The sequence below is a fragment of the Hylobates moloch genome, unplaced genomic scaffold, assembly GCF_009828535.3.
Source record: "Hylobates moloch isolate HMO894 unplaced genomic scaffold, HMol_V3 SCAFFOLD_1, whole genome shotgun sequence".
Taxonomy (NCBI): domain Eukaryota; kingdom Metazoa; phylum Chordata; class Mammalia; order Primates; family Hylobatidae; genus Hylobates; species Hylobates moloch.
The window spans coordinates 215,169,894-215,191,616 of NW_026652276.1; the positions used below are offsets into that span (position 1 = coordinate 215,169,894).

Here is a 21,723-nt window from a genome sequence, read left to right on the forward strand (position 1 = left end):
CATCTATATTTACAAGGTTCCTATCATTCCCATTTGATATGTTGCTCAGCAAGGTGATCTTTATAGGAACAAAAAACCATTGTGGCTTATAGTTACTACGTTAGTAATACCATCTTTAGCTCCTTTAAAGAAAACTGGCACCTAATATTCAAATCAATGGAGATAATAGTGCCACTCGGCATGAAAGCCTTCCTCAAATATTTCAAGAGCTAAATCAGTTATTTCCAAAACTTCAAAAGATAATTGAACAAAGGGCATGATTGGGAAATTCACAGAAGAGGAAATAAAAATGGCCAATAGATATGCCAAAAAGTATTTAACCTCATTATAAGTTAAAACAGGATAGACTTTTTTTTTGTACTGGATTGGCAGATGAAAAACAACTTAATGCCTATTGTTGGTGAGGCTGTGGGTAAATGCACTTTCTATGTCTCAGGAGAGAAAGTAAATTGGCACAATTTTTCTGGGGCACAGTTTTACAATTTTCTGTCAAAGCCTTAACATTTTGTATACCTTCAGTCTAGTAATTTGAATCTGAGGATTATCATACGGAACTCACTTATGTGCAAGGATGTTCATATCAGTGTTTTTTATGATAAAATCTAGAAATAATCTAGCTCTCTAATGGGATTTTAGAAATAAGTTATGGTATAGCTATATGCTGGAATATTATGTTGTCATTATAATCATGTCATAGAAGAATATTTAATTAGAGGAAACTATTTATTGCATAGTAAGTAGAAAGCAGATTAAGGAGGTAGAGCCAGTATGGCTCTAGTTATTAGCTCTGGATTATGGATTATGCATAATTTTTATCTTCCCATCTATGCTTTTTAGTATTTTTTAAATTTTCTACAATGACCTATGTTTATTCAGAAAAAGTTATATAGAATTAAATTTAAACACACACACACACATACACACACACTTTGAAGAGCTGTCATGCGAAAGCAACAGCCTTACATTCTATTTTGATTTGACATCATGAGCTTTCTAAGAGTTAGAGGTGATTTGCAGAGGAACAGACTGGCTTGCTCCAGAAGTTAGATGCTCTGTTATGGGAATCTTACAGAAGATCTTCATATGTTGGGTGATTAGCTGGACTGGCTAAAACGTAAGGTTCATTTTATGATCTAAGATCCACTTACTGCAACTGACTCCATTTGCTTGTTATGAGGAATCCTGTTTTATTAAATGTAGTGCTTAGAAAATTATATGTACTTAGTACTCCTTAGATATGTGGCTTTCAAAGTTTTATTGACCAAGATCCATAATTAGAAGTATACATGTTATAATATCATGACCCAATAAACACATACACACCTGGCAAAAAAAAAATGTGTCATAAAACACCCTTACTGTGGTGATAGATGACTCTGATATTTTCTATGGTGCTGAATTTCAATTTTTAAAATTCTGGTTGTGGCCTCCTAAATTGATTTCACAATTTTGTTTGCAACCTGCAGTTTGGAAAACCCTGCACTGAGTGCCCTAGAGCGTTGCTTTGATGCTGTCTTTACTTGGAGGCCTGTTACCAGACTGTCCCCCAGCTCTGGTTGCCTTCAAGTGAGGTTGAATGGGTTGACATCATTTATACTGAATTCTTCTCTGGGACAAGGATCTGGTGTATTGTCAGTTATGTTCTTTGTCAATGTTGGGGCTCAGGATAAGATACATCCAAAATTCATATGCATACGTTTTATATAAAGCTTTAAAAAAAAAAGGCACTTCAGAACAATCTTGATCAGCTTACTTCCTTGCCTTTTGCTCCATGACAAGCCCAAAAGTCATCTTATCACCATAAAAAGATCCACTAAGTTCCACTTCAGATAATTGCACTATTTATATACTACGTAGCACAGTATGTCTGTAAATGAATTTAATTGCGTAGTCCAATTCGAAAGTCATAATTCTAGAAATCACTTTTCTGTATTGACCAGGCATTCAGAGAAGAGGATAAGAAGGGCCTAACCATTTCTTTGTGTTGATGACAGATAAATGGTGTTAGAAGATCAAACCACTAATCTTAAAACTGACTATGAGAGTGCAGTCATGATTTGCAAAAGCTAAGGACCTTTTATTACAGATTGTAACCTTAGAAATTCATGATTGCAAATAACACTAAAATTCAAAATAATCCTTGAAAATTCCAGTTGGATTACAATCTAGCCATGTGACCTTGGGCAAGTTACAGAGTTCTAATGTATAAAATGGAGGTAATAATAGTACCTACCTCAGTATTTTTATGGGGATTAAATGAGTTAATATACTGAAAACCACCCAGAACAATATCTAGCACACAGTAAATGCTTCTATGAGTAGTGTTTGTTCATATTAACATGAAAGCAGCAAAAAAAGGTTTGCATTTTCCCATTCATTGAAAGAGGATGATACTGTTCAAACTGGGTGGAAATATTTGGTAAATGAGATGGTCTTTGTGAAAATCCTTTTTTAAAAATTAACAACCTTGATTTAATTAAGGAACTTAAAATTAGAATAATATTGGAAAGAAATTGTAGTTGAGCAAAATATTACGAAAATCAAGAGGTTCTTCAATGGGCATTCATAGGAGGCATTGCAGTTTGGAGAAGTGAGTAGGGAAACATCAATTCTGAGATTATTATGAATTTCCATGTGATACACACGTAAAAGACCTGTAGTAACACCTGGCACATAGTACATGCTCAGTAAATGCTGTCTGTTATTTTTACTATGATTTCATTATTGATAAAATCAAGATCATTTATATTCTGGGTTTCAGATTGGTTAGATAGTAAATGCTGTCAAGTCACTTGTCCAGATAGTAGATATTTTATTTTCTCTTTGTGGCTCAGTTGAGACAAAGACCAGCTTCTACAATTAGCAGATTGATACACCCTCAGTGTCCTAGGATAAAAATAGAAAAGCAAAGTGAAGAAAGGCAGAGAATGTTTTTGCTGGAGAAACTGAGCAATGAAGTAACACCTTTGAAAAGGTTATTCTTGAAGGATAAGCCCTTAGCAAGTAAAGATAATGCTTAGGGTGTGGGATTGGGTGGCAATCCCATCAGAAATACAGTTATGTGAACTTGTTAGTTGAAGGAAAGGAAATCTTTAGCGTGTATTGAAGCTTCCTGCCAATCATTGCTACCCTTTTCCTCTTTTCTTTCCAAAAATCTGCTATATTAATACAGATCATATATAGCAAGTTTCCACTCTTGAAATTTACCTGTTCTATGCGTTTTATCTTCTTTAAAGTGTCAAGTAACTACTTCATTATATACTCATCCATTTTTTTTTTTGAATTCTGGGCCTTATTGCTCTATGTTTTACTCGGAACATTCTTGATGCAAGGCCCAAATATTGACCTATTAGTTCACCTCCACTGAAGACATTACAATGTATGAAGTTTACTGGAAAACAACGTTTTTGTACTTTATTTGCTCTTATGAATGTAAATGTATATGTTTTCCTTTTTCTTGATATAGAAATTGTTTTTCTTTAAATAACTAATTATTCATTTGATTAGACACTCAGGAATATAGCACTTCACTGTTAGTATAGTTTAATAAATGTATTCACTTTACCATATATAACATGACTATTTACAACATTATTACTGTACTTCCTTGGACTTATGTGATAACTTTATACTCTAAAGTTTATTTTGCTATGGAAAATTATGCATACTATGCAAAATTATTATTTTTCTAGTTGATATTATTATTTTCTTAGAAGCACAGATAGACAAGACTTTTAAGATGTAATTCTGTCCTAGAAAAATAGCTTATTTTGCCACCTTTAGTTTTGTGAGAGCACTTCCTAATGAACTAAACTTTTGTCTTAATTTTCCACTACAAATTATCTATCATATTAAAAATATTTAAAATTCAATAGCGGATTATTGTGTTTCCTTTTAAGCTCTTTTTTGTGGCTACATATTTCAGTATCAAGAGTTTTAGAGATTTTAATTTTACAGGTAATTACATCATATGTATATATGCATTTAATCACTGTAGGTATGAATTGTTCTTGTGATTTTTTTCTTTGTTTAAAAAAAACTCCTCACTATATGGTTTTGTTGTTGTTGTTGTTTTCAGATGGAGTCTTACTCTGTCTCCCAGGCTGGAGTCTAGAGTACAGTGGCATGACCTCAGCTCACTGCAACCTCCACCTCCCAGGTTCAAGTGATTCTCCTGCCTTAGCCTCCCGAGTAGCTGGGATTACAGGCGCATGCCACCATGCTCAGATAATTTTTATATTTTTAGTAGACATGGGGTTTTGCCAATGTTGGCCAGGCTGGTCTCGAACTCCTGATCTCAAGTGAATGCCTGCCTCGGCCTCCCAAAGTGCTGGGATTACAAAGCCCCATTTGAGTGGGGAAAAAAATAAGTGATTCTGAAGTCATCTGTGCATCTGAGGACTTTTATTTAAAAATTAAAGCCTGTTTCCAAGTCATCCATTTCTAAGTGCTTTCAAAGAGAGATCAACTCTAGTGTTGATACATTTTTTTTGCAAGGTTTTATTTAAATGTCAGAAGCTCATATTGAAAAGTAATCAGTCATATTTTTGGACAGGAGAATGACTAAATTGCCTTGCTATAAAAGAAATCTTATTAATATAGAAACACTTGTCATTAAAATAGAGATTTTTATTTTTCAAAATATTTATAACCTGACCCCCAAATGGTAGGTTCATCACTAATTATTGACCTGGCTACGTGCCTGTGATACCAGATCATCAACATCTTCTATTTTTAACTTTCCTTTTTGTAGTAAATGGCCCTGTTTAGTCTGTTTGATGATATAATGTTAAATATGCATACAAATATTTTATTCTTAGGTACATGGCCTCTACTGCTTTTGTTGTTTAGGTTGGATTTTATGCTTATTCTTTTAAAATGTTTTATACAAATATTATTTTAATTTGTTTGATTTCAAATGAGTATGTCTAACATAAAAGATCTAAGCCATTTAGAATTAATTTGAAATGTGGTTCCAGTTGTTCCAGATACTTCATTTATATTTTCCTGCATTTGTAGTGATACTAATCCGTAAAATAACTTTAAAAATCTGCCTTGGATTATTAAATTCATTTATGCTTCATTGCAGGTATTTAAATAAATTTAACTGCCTATATACTGAAGAACTTGGTTCTTTTTGTGGACTGTAAAGTAGTTTATATATATTTAAAATGTTGCCTCAAGGTTGACTTTAATTTAGATAGCTTGAATAAAATCACATTAAGAAAATTTGTCACATGGTGTTATAACATTGGTAATTATGGTTTTTTCCTTAAATTGGAAAGTAAGCTGTTTTGTCCATTGATGTACTAAGACATTAGACAATATATTAAGAACTCTATGAAACTCTTTATTATAGGAGTTCAAGTCATTAAAGTGGTAGTATTACAATGTAGTTTAATAGTAATCTAAACACATTATCTTTACCCAAAACGTTTTGTTGCCAAGAAATCATTAAGACATTGGAATTACAGCTGCATTATATCATCAGATGGAACTTGACTTGTTTACACCACAGTACAGACAGCTTATGTCTTAGAAAACTGGAAAAAGGAACCTGGACACAACAACTATATTTTGAATAAACTTTCATATATTATGTAGGATCTATTCTATGGAAATTATTTCAGTGAATATAGCTTTTATTTCTTTAAATTTTATCTTATATGGTTCCAGTTCATCTAGTCTTTTTCCTAATGCTCTGTACTTAGAGTGACATCAACAGGACAAGGGTTTTTTCCAAAAGACAAATTAGCACAGGATGCACCTCCTTCCTCTCTCTCTCTCTCTGTTTCTGCCTCAGCCGTGCTGAATTCTTTACTGTGATGCAGTTATATTAAGGATGCATCTATGTTCTTATACCAGCCACTTTTTCTGTCTGATCTAGTTTCCCCTAGATGTTTGAATGCTGTTCTTCTTTATGCCTTTTAATATTTGTTCAGCTGTCACCACCTTAGGTGGACTTCCTCTGACCACCATGCCATCTCTCATGCTGTCTCCTCATCCGGCTTCCTGTTTCTTCATCACACTTGTCATTACATCACATTATTTAATGCGTTATTTGTCTGACTCCAATATTAGAATGTAATCCTCACAGGTCAAGAACTTTTTATTTACTGCTATATCCCCGGCATCCAGAGCACCAGCCAGCACATAGCAGGTGCTCAATAAATATGGGTCAAGTGACTTTTATCACAGAGATTCAACAGATGTTTCAATTAAATGTTTCTGCATACAGTTGTCTCATTTTGTCACTTTGTGATTAAACACAGTTTCTTTAATATTCCTTTCTAGATTGTTCTATTACCTGAAATTCTTTGGATATAGTCCTCGCCCATTTGTTGCATCTGTTCAAGCTCCCTTTCTCAAGACAGGGGCTAGGTGGAACTTTAGACTTCCTTACCATGATTAAATACTTTTACTTGTCTGCAACAACTTTTACCTTGTGTTATTGGTTTGGGATTGCCACACAATTTAGGGGGAGTTCAAGTTCAGATTTCAAACCAAAGTAGAGTCTGATTTCCCACAGGTGTTTCTATCGTCTGGTTGGTAAGAATCTGTCCCTAGGCAAAGTCCCTACATCTGTGGACTGACATTTCCAGATACCCCTTTTCCAACTTGTCAACTTATCAAACAATCCAGGTCTTCTTCTTCTTCGTCTTCTTCTTCTTCTTCTTTCTTCTTTTCTTCTTTCTTCCTTTCTTCTTCTTCTTTTCTTCTTTCTACTTCTTCTTCTTTCTTCCTTTCTTCTTCTTTTCTTCTTCTTCTTTTCTTCTTTCTTCTTCTTCTTCTTTTCTTCTTTCTTCTTCTTTTCTTCTTTCTTCTTCTTTTCGTCTTTCTTCTTCTTCTTTTCTTCTTTCTTCTTCTTTTCTTCCTTCTTCTTCTTCTTTTCTTCCGCTTCTTCTGCTTCTTCTTCTTCCTCCTCTTCTTCCTCCTCTTCTTCCTGCTCTTCTTCTTCCTCTTCCTCTTCCTCTTCTTCTTTTTTTTTTTGTCGTTGTTTTGAGGCAGGGTCTCACTCTGTCACCCAGGCTGGAGTGCAGTGGCAGAATCATGGCTCCCTGCAGCCTCTACCTCCTGATCTCAAGTGATCCTCCCACCTTAGCCTCCTAATTAGCTGGGATTACAGGCACACACCACCACATCAGGCTAATTTTTGTATTTTTTGTAGAGATGAGGTTTCACCATGTTGGCTAGGCTGGTCTCAAACTCCTGGGCTCAATCGTCCCACCAACCTTGGCCTCCCAAAGTGCTGAGATTATAGGTGTGAGCCATTGCACCTGGCCAAGTCAGGTCTTGTATGCCAAGCATGCAGGGGCTGTGGCTTCCCCTCTCATACCATGTGTTCAGACTTCAGCCCCTGATGCCCTCTGACCTGTTAGCATCAATTCCCACTCCTCTGACTTCAAGTCTTCACTACACTTGTAGCACCTAGAAAATTTTCTTTCTTGGTTTCTGCCTTACTATGTATTAAAAACAAAACAAATTTATGTTATACATTAGTATTTTTTTCATCTTTGAGTGGGGGTAGCTTTCCACTTCTGCTCAGTCCATCATATTGACTGAAGGTACATGTGGATATCATTGATTTTAGCATTTTAAAAGCGATACTCCTGAAAGTGCTGATGCTCCCATATAGCCAAAGCTATTTACTCCTAGCCCTCTGTGAATGAGCAGTGATAAAAATTTATACAGTATTCTTATATTCCAGGTCTCTGAACATTCTAACGTCTTAAAGGAAATATTAGATATTATTTATGAATAAATTCTGTTAAACAGTGGCCTCATCATTCCATTCTATTTCAAAGCCTCTTAGCATTGCAGAGTTTATTTTCCTTTTAGCCTTTTGGACTTTCATCAAATGAAAAGTCATTATAAGGGTAATTTTTCAATTAAATATCTAGAAGCCACTGTTTTTGACATGTCTTACTTCTTTTGATTCTATTTATAAGCCTCAATTGATTAAGTATTGGGTATATTTGGAGGATATATCTATTTGGTATTATAGGCTGATTTTATTATTATGAGTTATTTTATTCTAAGATATATTTTTATTTTATTTTAAAGTTGAAATACACAGACTTTAAGTATCCAGCTTGTTATGTTTGGGCAAATAAAAATATAAAACATTTCTATCACTTCAGAAATTTCCTTTATATTATGACTTGTATTTTAAACTTTATTTTTTTTTTCCTACCAGATGCTAAGACATCCCACCTGAAATCTGAAGCGCATCCTACAACGTATGTTTCTTCGAATATGGGTGATTTCCTGCATTCTACAGACAGAAACTACCTTGTTAAATTATGGGCCAAACTTTCAGCCAAAAAAACACCAGCGGTAAGGGAGGGATAGAAGGGGTGAAGCAACAACTGAGCTCTATACAATGTCAGACAAAGAGGGAATTTAATATTTTGAGACTAATAAGTTTCCCCAAAATTATTCTCTCACTAGTGTCAGCTGAAGACAGGATTTTGACTCTTTGTACATCCCTGAGAATAGACACTGGTTCTAAAGGTAGAATATTCAATATCAGATTCTGTGAGTACCTTTCTCCTGGGCTCCCAGTGAAAATTCTGACATTCAAATCTTCTATTTCGTAGGAATAGAAAAGCACTACAAGAAAATTAATGCAGTGAAAGATGTATTTCAAGGGAAAACTTGCTTTGTTGCTAGGGTATAAATTTGAGTATTCTTGGGCTGAGCCTGAAAAGTGAGTCCACCCAAAGAGTCCGTGTTTTATAACTTAGCACTTCTTAAACCAGTCGCATCACTTAGTCCCAACTTAATTCTCTGAAAGTTTTGAGAAAGCAGCATGCACAGGAATATTGAATGCAAAATTGGCACTGCATTCAGATTAGGTCGTACTTGTTTTCCATCTGTAATCATTTTTATGTGATGATCTGGGAATACAAAGAGACTTAATTGCAATTGCAATTTGCTGCAGAAGCAACAGAACTTTTTTGTTGTGGTTGTCAGTTCCGTGTTTGTGATTCCTTAAGGCTAGCCTGTTTTTTGTTTTGTTTTGTTTTGTTTTTTTGAGACGGAGTTTTGCTCTTGTTGCCAGGCTAGAGTGCAATGGTGTGATCTCTGCTCATCGCAACATCCGCCTCCCAGGTTCAAGCGATTCTCCTTCCTCAGCCTCCCAAGTAGCTGGGATTACAGGCATGCGCCACCACGCCTAGCTAATTTTGTATTTTCAGTAGAGATGGGGTTTCTCTTGTTGGTCAGGCTCTCCCAACCTCAGGTGATCTGCCTGCCTCGGCCTCCCAAAGTGCTGGGATTACAGGTGTGAGCCACCACGCCCCGCCTGTGCTAAACAAATAGTTGCATCAAGTCAGAACCATTGGCAGTGTTCAGTGGTCGAAAGAATCAGACTGATTACTGATTACTTCAGGCAAAATGTCTTAGGCTGGGGCATATACAGATGTAGTATAGCTATATACATTTTACTCTTACTGAGTCACAATAGTTGTTGGGTGTTCTAGGTGCAAGAAACACTATCTCTGCTTCTATTTCCTGCATGTGGTGGCCCTCCCTCTCCTGGCTGGCCTCTTCCATTCACCCACAGGCTTTGCTCCCACTAGCTTCAGCACACTCTCGTGCGCCATCCAGCCCCAACTGTCTAGGCCTCTTGGCTCTGTGCTCATTCTTCCCAGCAACTTCCTTCCATCTCTTTAATTCAAGTTGCTGAAGGCAGAAGAATCTACCCAGCCCAGTGTGACTTTTCAAGCCATGCTGTGGCGGTCATATTAGCCTGCCTGTGTGGTCACCTGTGGCAGGGCAGAAGGCATGACTTGTGGCTTAGGCTGTGGCTTCTCAGAGGCAGCAGGGGGTAAGGGGGTGCACACTAAACATCTATAAATAAGATGAATTTGTTCCATGATACTGAGAGTAGGAAAGTCATATTTATCCAAAATCAATGAAATCTGGAATTGTTCCCATCCCACCAGGATTTGTGGGAAATAAAATGTCATTAGAAATGGGGATCACTCCACATATTTGGATTAAGTTCAAGAATTGCGAGGGTTACACCATCCTGGGAAATTGCAAAAGGGCCTCTAGCCTCATAACCACTATGGTTACCGTGGGGATGCTTCTTATCTAAGGCACTAAATCCCATTCTGAGCCAGTGGCCCTGGTATTCTCCATATCCTACCTTTTCCTACTATTAGTAGCTTTTTTCTTTGATTTTTTTCTTTTGTAGAGACAGGGTCTTGACATGTTACATAGGCTAGCCTTGAACTCCTGGCCCCAAGTGATCCTCTCACCTGAGCCTCCCAAAGTGCTGGAATTACAGGCATGAGTCAATGAGCCCAGCTAACTAGTAGGTTTTTTTCTTATACCTACCCCTGAGATCTTGCTATACCTAAGGCAGTGGGTAGAAGTCAACAGGTAAGGCCCCCTCTGCATGAGGAACCTATCACTCTCTGTCCTTTTGGTCCTGGGAAATCCAGCTCTTTCCAGATCAGCCCACAGCTTTCTCTTCTGCCCTTGGTATTCCAGCCTTCTTGGATGGTGTGGCTTGATGCTTCTTGGACTTTCAAATACAACATCAGTTCTTTAATGTCACCTTGGGACATGGAAATCCAGAGTGCAAACCTTCAGACCACTAAATCCTGTCTGTCTTTATTCCTTAGTGATAAGCCTGCACCCTGACATTCAGAGGCAGCCCATTTCCCAGGTGGGCTGTCCTGATGCACAGCTGGATTCACACTGATAGGCAGAAGCACACGCCATTGACCTGCACCCCTCTTCCACTTAATGGGTATTCATGGTTTATTTAAACGTGTTCAGAGATCATGTCCTTTGCAGGAACATGGAGGCCATTATCCTTAGCAAACTGATGCAGGATCAGAAAACCAAGTACCACATGTTCTCACTTATAAATGATAAGGACACATGGACACATAGAAGGGAACAACACACACTGCGGTCTATCAGAGGGTGAAGGGTGGGAGGAGGGAGAGGATCAGGAAAAATAACTAATGTGTACTAGGGTTAATAACTGGATGATGAAATAGTCTGTACAACAAACCCCCATGACACAAGTTCACCTAACAAACCTGCACATATACCCCTGAACTTAAAATAAAAGCTAAAAAAAAAAAAGTCCAATCTAAATATCACCTGTTAGAAAATGTTGGGGCCTAATTAAAGAGAGTGCTGGTCGGCTGGGCGCGGTGGCTCACGCCTGTAATCCCAACACTTTGGGAGGCTGAGGTGGGCAGATCACGAGGTCAAGAGATTGAGACCATCCTGGCCAACATGGTGAAACCCTGTCTCTACTAAAAATACAAAACATTAGTCAGGTATGGTGGCACACGCTTGTGTTCCCAGCTACTTAGGAAGCTGAAGCAGGAGAATCGCTTGAACCCAGGAGGCAGAGGTTGCAGTGAGCAGAGATCTCACCACTGCACTCCAGCCCAGGCAACAAGAGCAAAACTCTATCTCAAAAAAAAAGTGTTGGTCAAGGGCAATAAGGTACTAAGGGCTGGGGACAGGGGAACAGAACTGGAAAAAAAAAAAAAAAACCCACTCTGTGGTTTTAACTGTGCTTCAGCCGTAACATTTTAATATAAAATGAAGACAGTATGGGGAAACCGGAGAGAGGAGAGGATAAAAAGGCAGTGTGAGAGTGGAAGGGGCCACCCTGGTGATGATTGATGGGGGAAAGGACCCAATATCCCAGGCCACCTGTTACTGGAAAGAGTTTCGTGAACTTTTACACCAGATTGCTCCTTGCCTGCAGTGCCCCTCCCTGAGAAACTGAGCAGCCCCCATAATTCACAGCATCTGGAACCCAGTGTGGAGCATGTGTTGTGTCCAGTGTCAGCACTGTGGCGTTTACTGATCCCTGATGGTAGTAATTTGCAGAGCCCTGAGGTTCTGGTGCCTTTGCCTCTCAGTGCTAGTAGTTTAGGAGGAAATACAAATGTAACAAGGTAGTTTCATAGAAAAGCAAATCAAATCCCCTCAGAACTAACAGATTCACTCTTAAGAAATTAGGGCAAATATAATACTGAATTGCTCTTGTCATATATATGGGTGAATTCACCTAAGATTATGTTTGGTGCCTCATTTTTCTTTTAACGATTATGAATTCAGTGCTCTTGGAATTTGCAAGTATTTATCACATTTTAGGAGATCTCATAGGTTGTTAACCCTTTGCACAGCTGGTACAATGCTGCAAAACAAGCAACATACCTTTTTAAGACCATCATAACAGAAGATTCAGTAAGACATTATGATGTGTGTTAGAGAACATACATTGCCTTTATGCAGCATTTATAATTTAGAAAGAGGTTTTGTGTAGGTTATTTCACATACCCCTCACTGCAACCCTAAGAAGTTGTTGTTTTTTCTCATCTTACCTTCCCAAGGTAAATTTCCATGTCTTTTTGGAACTTTTTAGTGGATGCAAGAAAGTAATTGCAGCTGTCTCTGTCAAAAACCTTTATCTTAAATTATCCAAAAGAAAAAAGGCATTTTTGTGCTTTTTGGTGTCTTAAGTGTACATTTAATGTGTTTGTATTTTCTTTTGCAAACTATTATGAGGGCTTTGACAGTGATGGACAAGGTAGAAATTCCCATCTCCAATGTGTGTGTGTGTTGTGTGTGTGTGTGTGTGTGTGTGTGTGTTCTTCTGGTTCTGTTTCTCTGAAGCACCATTCCCACTTATGTTAAAGATTGCATTCTTTCTCTCCTGCTCAAATCCACCTCAAAACTCACTGTGTACATGAGGCCTTCTCTATACTGCCTCTGTAATCTAATATTCTCCTCTTCCCTTGGCCATCGCATGCAATGACATGTGTGTGAGCTGTGATTACAAAATAACGAGGCTGGTTTTGTGTGTGTCTTAAGGAAACCAGTCTTATTTCTTGGTAGTCACATATGGCACATGTCATAACTAGCTGGGTAAGTACATGTTTATGTGTGTATTTCATCTATGTTCATTTCTATTTCCATTTAACTATTGGCTTCTTGACCCAAGAGGAAAAATGCACTAACTTTTGAATAATGTGACAGCCTTGCCATCTACTGGGTGATCTTACAAAAGCCACTTATCTGCTATGAGATGCCATTTCCTCTTCTGTAAAGTACATACAGAGAAATAATAATACCTATCTTACAATGTCATTGTGTTAAAGGCACATGAAACTTCTTTGTAAATGATTAACTACAGAACAAATTGTTGTCGCTATGGCGGTGATAGTAGGCAGGGAGTGAGGAAGGGCTCAGGCCCTCAGCTGTACTTCTTTATATTCAAGAACAGCAGCTCTCCTTTGGGGGATCATCAGCATCCCTGTATCACTAAGAACCTTCAGATACCTGAAAAGTGGTTAATTGGACTTCTGCTTCCACTAAAGGCAGACCTGGTAATTTGGAGTAACCTTCCTGCTGATAACAACTAGAAAATATGGATTAAAAAAATATCTACTTGAAGGGATCAGAGAATAAACAGAAGAGTGAAAGTTTATCTGGCCAGGAATTAGGGGAGGATGATCCTGAGAGGTGAACTTGGTACCAGAGGCCACTTATTCCTATGGACTTCTGCTAATTGAAGTAGACATGGCTGAGGGCTGAATTGACACTTTGAGAGTCTTATGGAACAAGAACAATAACATCGAAGTATGAGGTCCATCAGGGAGGTAAACTTAGTGAACGATGCTTTCTTTAGGTTGGTAACTTAAGGGCTGCAACCTTGGAGTAAAGGTGAACAAAAAGAAGTCAGGACTTCATAGGAGCCACAGTTAAAGTACTCTTATTTCTGAAATTATATTCAAAAGATCCCAGATGTCCCTAGGTCCATGGTGGAAAAAATATATATAAATAATGTTGTAAATACACTGTCTAATGCATAATGAAAAATAACTAGGCACATACGGACATGGGAAAACATGAACTAAAAGTAACAGAATCCCCAGATGATAGAAACAGGCCTACAAGAGCCTTCAGATTTTGGCAGCATTAAATACATATTTTGAAGCCTCCAAGCATTGAGCAAGACTCAAGTTATCAAAGCAAGACTTTAATGTGACTGCATTTATAATGGCCAAGATATAAGACAAAAATGAAAATTTCAGCGAAAGTGGAGACAATAAAAAATAACTAAATGGAAATCATAAAACCTGGGGGGAAACAGTAACTGAAATTGATACCCAATTAGACACAGCTAAAGAGAGAATTAATAGGCTGAAAAGTTGATAAGAAAAATAAATCTTAGAAACATAACAAGATGGGAAATACAGTGGAAGAGTGAGTAAGAGACATAAAGCAAACGTGAGAAGTTCTAACATATGTTATTGAATCCTAAAAGGAGAGAAGAAGTGGAACAGAAACAAGATTTGAAGAAATAATGGTTGAAACTTTATGGTCCTGATAAAAGTCATCAAGCCATAGATTAAATAAATCTTAAAAACCCAACTTAGACACATATTTGTTTTGAAATCATATTGTACTAAAATTAAAAACAAAGGGAAACATCTAAAGAGCAGTCATAGGGGATAAAATTACTTTCAAAAAAAGTAATAATGATTAGGTTGACAGCTGATTTTCCAAAAGAAATCATGAAAGCCAGAAGACAAAGAGTATCTTTAAGGTGATAAATTATTGCCAACCTAGAATTTTGTACCCAGTGAAGATATCATTCAAAAATGAAGGTGAATTAAAGGTATTTCTAGACAAAGAAACAGAATTCTTCACAGGAAGCCTACATGAAAGGAAACAGTAGAGAATTTTCTTTTGGCAGAATGAAAATGATTTCAGATAGAGAGTGCCATAGATAGAGAAAAAAATGAAGAACAAGACAAAGGGTAATACATGAGTAAATCTGAATACATGAGTAAATCTAAAGGGTTGCTGACTACATAAAACAGCAATGGCTTTAACAATACATAGAATTAAAATGTATAAAATTAAAATATGGGGAATGAAGGGAAAAAATATAAATGTATTTAACACCACTGAACTGTACATCTGTAAATGGTAAAGATGGTAAATTATATGTGTATATTTTACCTCAATAAAAAATGTTTAATTAAAATATAGAAATTAAAAATAAAACTAAATTTATGACAACAATTATAATAAGTCAAGAAGGGTATAAATGGAGATGAAATGTTCTAGAATCCTTGCATTTGAAGTCTAGGAAGAGGGTAAATGTAATAATATCAGATTATCAGATTTTGATGAGTCAAGAAAACATATTTTAATCTCTAGGATGATACTAAAAGAAGATTAGGAGATGTATTATTTTTAATCTAATTGGGGGAAGGAGTAGAATAATAAATAAATAATTCAACATGGTGTTAGAGGTCGTAGCCAGTGCAATAAAGCATAAACAAGAAATAAATAGTGTAAAGCATGAAAATAGTTAATAAGTGCATTTGACAAGATTATTAGAAACATAAAACACATAAAAATAAATGTCTACCTAATAGCAACAATTTTAAATATATTTAATTTTTTAAAAATATATTTTCAGGCCGAGTCCAGTGGCCTACATCTGTAATCCCAGCACTTTGGGAGGCTGAGATGAGAGGATCACTTGATGTCAGGAGTTTGAAACCAGCCTGGCTAACATCTCTACTAAAAATACAAAAATTAGCCGGGTGTAGTGGCACACATCTGTAGTACAGGAGGCTGAGGCACAAGAATCACTTGAACCTGGGAGACTGGAGGTTGCAGTGAGCTGAGATCGTGCCACTGCGTTCCAGCCTGGGTGACAGAGGGAGACTCCAGCTCAAAAAAATATATATATATATGTGTGTGTGTGTGTGTGTGTGTGTGTGTGTGTGTGTGTGTATATATACACATATATATGTATATATATACATATACGTATATATACGTATATATACACATATATACACACACATATATATGTTCAGTAACATCCAAAGTGTCAAATATTTAAAAACAAATTAATAAAAGGTGTGTAATGCCTCTATTCAGAAAAATGTAAAATATATTTTCTAGAAAAATTAAAGACCTAAAAAGTGGAGAGATAGACCATGTTTATGGATTGCATGGCTCCATATTATACAAATGTCTGTTTTCTTCAAATAGGTCTATACACTCAAAGCAATCTAGTCAAAAACATTATCACATTTTTGTAGAAATTAATAATCTGATTTTAATATGTATCTGAAAATGCTGATATCACCACTAAAATAGACAAGTAAAATAAATAACAGCCCAGAAATAGATCCATGCACACATGGAAAGTTGATTTATGAAAAAAGTGACACTGCTGAGCAGCAGGAAAATGATGCCTTTTGTATAGCATTAATTAGATATAAATAGGAACAAAATTAGATTTAACCCTGATCTCACACCATATATAAAAATTAAGGTAGATTATCTATAAAATGTGAAAAGCAAAATTATAATCAAAAAATAATGTAAGATAATATTTTTATGATCATGGGGTCAAGATTTCTTAAATGTAACACAAAAAGCATTCATTATGAAGGAAAAATCTGAAATATTGCAGTACATTAAAACTAAGATCTCCTGTTAACTGAAAACACAGCATTAAGGAGGAAAAAAAGACAGACTACAGAGAGTGAGGAGATATTTGCCATAACTATAACCAACAAAGTGTATCCAAAATATATAAAGAACTCCTACAAATTATTAAGAAAAAAATAGGTAACCCATAGGAAAATCCCTTCACAAAATAGTATCCAGATAGCCGATGTTTTTATGAAGAGATATCCAGCCTTATTACTAATCATGGAACTTTTCCAGTCACTCCAGAAGCCCTTCCATGAGCCCCATCCTACTCTCCCTCCTTCCAAAGGTAACCATCATTCTGACTCTGTAGTAACCAATTCCTTATATTCCTTTTTGGTTTTATTGCACAAGTGTGCATCCTTAGATTCTAGTTTAGTCTTGTCTATTTTAAAATAAATAATATATATTTACAGTATCTTTTAATCTACAGGTTCTCCACCCAGCCTTTTCTTTTCTTTACAAGTTCCTGTTAAATGACTCTGTTTAGATTGTAGCATCTCCCACAATTTGGGTTTTGCCAGTTGCAAGCTTATGGTGCCATTCATCATGTTCTTCTGCCCCTGAATTTCCTGCAATTGGCAGCTGGATCCAGAAGTTTGTTCAGATTCAGGGTCTGTTCCTTTAGCAAGGCAGTAAGTAATGGTATTTATTTTTCATTAAAAGGTAGATAACATCTGTTTTTCTCTTTTTGTGATGTTCTTCTAGCAGAAGTTTCCTACACCCATATGCGCCTATAGGGCCATTCAGATATCCAGCTCTGAAGAGTAAAAACAAGCTTCTTTTCTGAACAGTCTATCAAGTACTGTTTTCTTTCAGTGACTGGAAGATTTTAACACTAAGAGGACTTGTAGGCAGAAATTTAAAAGAAGCTAGCAGAATAAATTTCTTACACCTACTGTTATTATATTAGCTGTTGTTCAAAACCTAGTTCAATTAATATGCTGGGGATTGAAAACTGATGATTTTGTAATTCTATCATTTCATTTTCTTTTATTAGCTGGAATAATACTATAAAGAGATGTTTCTTTCATTTCTCATCAGTTCTTGTAGGATCAGCAGGCTAAATGCTTTTTTCTTTTTTTGAGACAGTCTCTTACTCTGTCACCCAGGCTGGAGTGCAGTGGCACGATCTTGGCTCACTGCAACCTCCACCTCCCGGGTTCAAGTGAATTTCCTCCCTCAGCCTCCTGAGTAGCTGGGACTACAGGTGCCTGCCACCATGCCCAGCTAATTTTTGTATTTTTAGTAAAGACAGTTTCACCATATTGGCTAGGCTGGTCTCGAACTCCTGACCTTGCGATGTGCCTGCCTCAGCCTCCCAAAGTGCTGGGATTACAGGTGTGAGCCACCACACCCAGCTAATGCTTTTTTCAAGATAATGAATTGGCTCCCTTTTATTCTCTGAAGGTGACCAATTAATTTTAAATTATCATTTATGGTCATTATGATCTTCATTTAAGCATATTTGAAGGACACCACCCACCGCATTTTTTATCCTTATTGAAATTCATATTATCTTACCTTTGGCTAATGGAAGTCTTTTCAAGTTGGCATCTGTGTCCTTTAACATGACCTGTGGAGTCTTTCATAGCTGTCTTTCTGTCTGTTATGACAAGATAATCCATGCTTTCTTGTGCTTTCCCTGTCCCAGACCTGGAATCAGTCTTTTCTTCAAGAAATCTTGGTTTCTTTAAGTGAGAAATGGTAGTGCAAGAACACATTGTTGTTACCAGGGATGTTCATTACTATTGGGGTGGTTGTCATTTCTAGGTCTTTTATGTGGATAGATAAAATAGCTCATGAATTCAGTTAATATTTCCAATTCAAATTCAGGACTTTCAAGATTTTTATTTAAGTTTTTTTTCTATTATGTATTTCTCTTTCTTCCACACTGAGAACCCTGATTCTGAAAGACACAGGAGATGATACAATCTCCCATTAAATTACTCCTTTGATTTATTCCACCTTACACACAGAACAGTCTCAGAATAACAATACTAATACCACCAGCACCCATAATGAAAACCAAAAAATAGTTAAAAACATTTTTTACAAATGTTCTCCCCCCCATTATTTATGGATTCATAGCTACACTGTCAAAGCATAGTCATTGAATACTCTCCTTTTGTCTTAGTTCTCAAGTATGTACATACTTAATACTCATCATTAGACCATAGGTCAACACTGCTCTAGTTTTTTGTTGTCTAAGCTTATTCTTTACTAGATACAAGAAGGATTATGGGGACAATATTTCCTGAGTCCTTGTATGTGGATAACAGTGTGTGATACACTTGTACTTTATACTGGAATTGTAGTTTTTATCATTACCCTGTATGCTTGTTTTGTTTATTTTGTCAAGGATGCCTGTTGTTTGTATGTTGAGTCTTCTTTATCTTAAATATTCATCATTTTCTCTTGAGTCCTTTTTTACCTCTATTCATTTCTTTTTTATTCAAAATTTTTTACTCTGCTCACATTCTATTTTTCTTAAACCATTGTTTGTTACGTTTATTCTCTTGTATTTCTTCTAGTTTAGTTTTCATTTCTGAGGTGGGTTTTTTTCTTTATTTCTAATTATTTCCTGAGTTCTGCCACCTAGTTCATGAGTTTTTAAAATTGTAATTTATCTGTTCCTTGATGTTTTGTGTCATTTTCTTTTTTTTTTTTTTTTTTGAGATGGAGTCTTGCTCTGTCGCCCAGGCTGGAGTGCAGTGGCACAATCTCCACTCACTGCAAGCTCTGTCTCCCAGGTTCACGCCATCCTCCTGCCTCAGCCTCCTGAGTAACTGGAACTACAGGCGCCCACCACCACGCCTGGCTAATTTTTTTGTATTTTTAATAGAGACGGCGTTTCACCGTGTTAGCCAGGACGATCTCGATCTCCTGACCTCGTGATCTGCCTGCCTGGGCCTCCCAAAGTGCTGGGATTACAGGCCTGAGCCACCGTGCCTGGCCTGTGTCATTTTCTTAATGTCTTTTAGTTTATTCTGAAGTAGTAGATTGCAGATTTTTTTTTCTGGTTTTATGTGAAAGTTTTCATTGTCTGTTAAATATTACTCTCCTCCTTTTTCTCTCACAATAACTTTGGGATTCCACTAGATACTTTCTGTTGCTCATTTTCAAGTGAAATTAGTTTTCTCAGACTTTTAGAAGGGAGCACAATTCCTTCAAATAGTATCAAAATACATGACAGCTTTCTTCCTAGGATTTCCTGGCTCTGTTCTCCTAGGCCTTCTCTTTCTTTTGTTTCTGTTGGATCTGTTCTAATACGTTTTTATTCCACTCCCATCACCTTCTCTGAGTGTGGAGCCTGTCTTAGCAAGGAGCCCCAGGGGGTCAGTTTCAAGAATTCACAGTTGACCCAGCTCCTTTAGAAGTTCCTATGACTTCTGGAGGTTCCAAGATGGCTGAATAGGAACAGCTCCAGTCTGTAGCTCCCAGCATGAGCGACACAGAAGATGGGTGATTTCTGCATTTCCAACTGAGGTACCAGGTTCATCTCACTGGGGCTCGTCAGACAGTGGGTGCAGCCCACGGAGCAGAGCGAGGCATCGCCTTACCCGGGAAGTGTAAGGGGTCGGGGAATTCCCTTTCCTAGCAAAGAGAAGCCATGACAGATGGTACCTGGAAAATTGGGACACTCCCACGCTAATATTGCACTTTTCCAATGGCCTTAGCAAACGGCACACTAGGAGATTATATCCTGTACCTGGCTCGGAGGGTCCCACTCCAATGGAGCCTCGCTCACTGCTAGCACAGCAGTCTGAGATCGAACTGCAAGGTGGCAGCGAAGCTGGGGGAGGGGCATCCACCATTGCTGAGGCTTGAGTAGGTGAACAAAGAGGCTGGGAAGCTCGAACTGGGTGGAGCCCACTGAAGCTCAAGGAGGCCTGTCTGCCTCTGTAGACTCCACCTGTGGGGGCAGGACATAGCTGAAAAAAAGGCAGCAGAAACTTCTGCAGACTTAAATGTCCCTGTCTGACAGCTTTCAAGAGAGTAGTGGTTTTCCCAGCACAGAGTTTGAGATCTGAGAACAGACAGACTGCCTCCTCAAGTGGGTCCCTGACCCCTGAGTAGCCTAACTGGGAGACACCTTCCAGTAGGGGCCAACTGACACCTCATACAGCCGGGTGCCCCTCTGAGACGAAGCTTCCAGAGGAAGAATCAGGCAGCAACATCTGCCGTTCTGCAATATTTGCTGTTCTGCAGCCTCCGCTGGTGATACCCAGGCAAACAGGGTCTGCAGTGAACCTCCAGCAGACTCCAACAGACCTGCAGCTGAGGGTTCTGACTGTTAGAAGGAAAACTAACAAAGAGAAAGGACATCCACACCAAAACCCCATCTGTACATCACCATCATCAAAGACCAAAGGTAGATAAAACCACAAAGGTGGGGAGAAACCAGAGCAGAAAAGCTGAAAAATTCTAAAAATCCGAGTGCCTTTTCTCCTCCAAAGGAATGCAGCTCCTACCAGCAACGGAACAAAGCTGGATGGAGAATGACTTTGACGAGAGAAGAAGGCTTCAGACGATCAGTAATAACAAACTTCTCTGAGCTAAAGGAGGATGCTCGAACCCATTGCAAAGAAGCTGAAAACATTGAAGAAAGATTAGACGAATGGCTAACTAGAATACACAGTGTAGAGAAGTTCTTAAATGACCTGATGGAGCTGAAAACCATGGCACAAGAACTACGTGACACATGCACAAGCTTCAGTAGCCGATTTGATCAACTGGAAGGAAGGGTATCAGTGATTGAAGATCAAATGAATGAAATGAAGCGAGAAGAGAAGTTTAGAGGAAAAAAGAGTAAAAGGAAATGAGCAAAGCCTCCAAAAAGTATGGGACTATGTGAAAAGACCAAATCTACATCTGATTGGTGTACCTGAAAGTGACGAGGAGAATGGAACCAAGTTGGAAAACACTCTGCAGGCTATTATCCAGGAGAACTTCCCCAACATAGCAAGGCAGGCCAACATTCAAATTCAGGAAATACAGAGAACACCACAAAGATACTCCTCTAGAAGAGCAACTCCAAGACACATAATTGTCAGATTCACCAAAGTTGAAATGAAGGAAAAAATGGTAAGGGCAGCCAGAGAGAAAGGTTGGGTTACCCACAAAGGGAAGCCCATCAGAATAACAGTGGATCTCTTGGCAGAAACTCTACACGCCAGAAGAGAGTGGGGGCCAATATTCAACATT

General features: G+C 37.6%; 1 protein-coding gene across 4 annotated transcripts in view; it reads left to right on the forward strand.

Moving 5' to 3' along the window:
• Positions 1-21,723, forward strand: part of LRGUK (leucine rich repeats and guanylate kinase domain containing) — a 157,178-nt gene that overhangs the window by 89,634 nt on the left and 45,821 nt on the right. For all 4 annotated transcript variants that reach the window (XM_032753545.2, XM_058426871.1, XM_058426864.1 and 1 more), the window contains exon 16: positions 8,198-8,337. In XM_032753545.2, the coding sequence (XP_032609436.1) occupies positions 8,198-8,337 (140 nt within the window). The remainder of the gene's footprint in view (positions 1-8,197; positions 8,338-21,723) is intronic.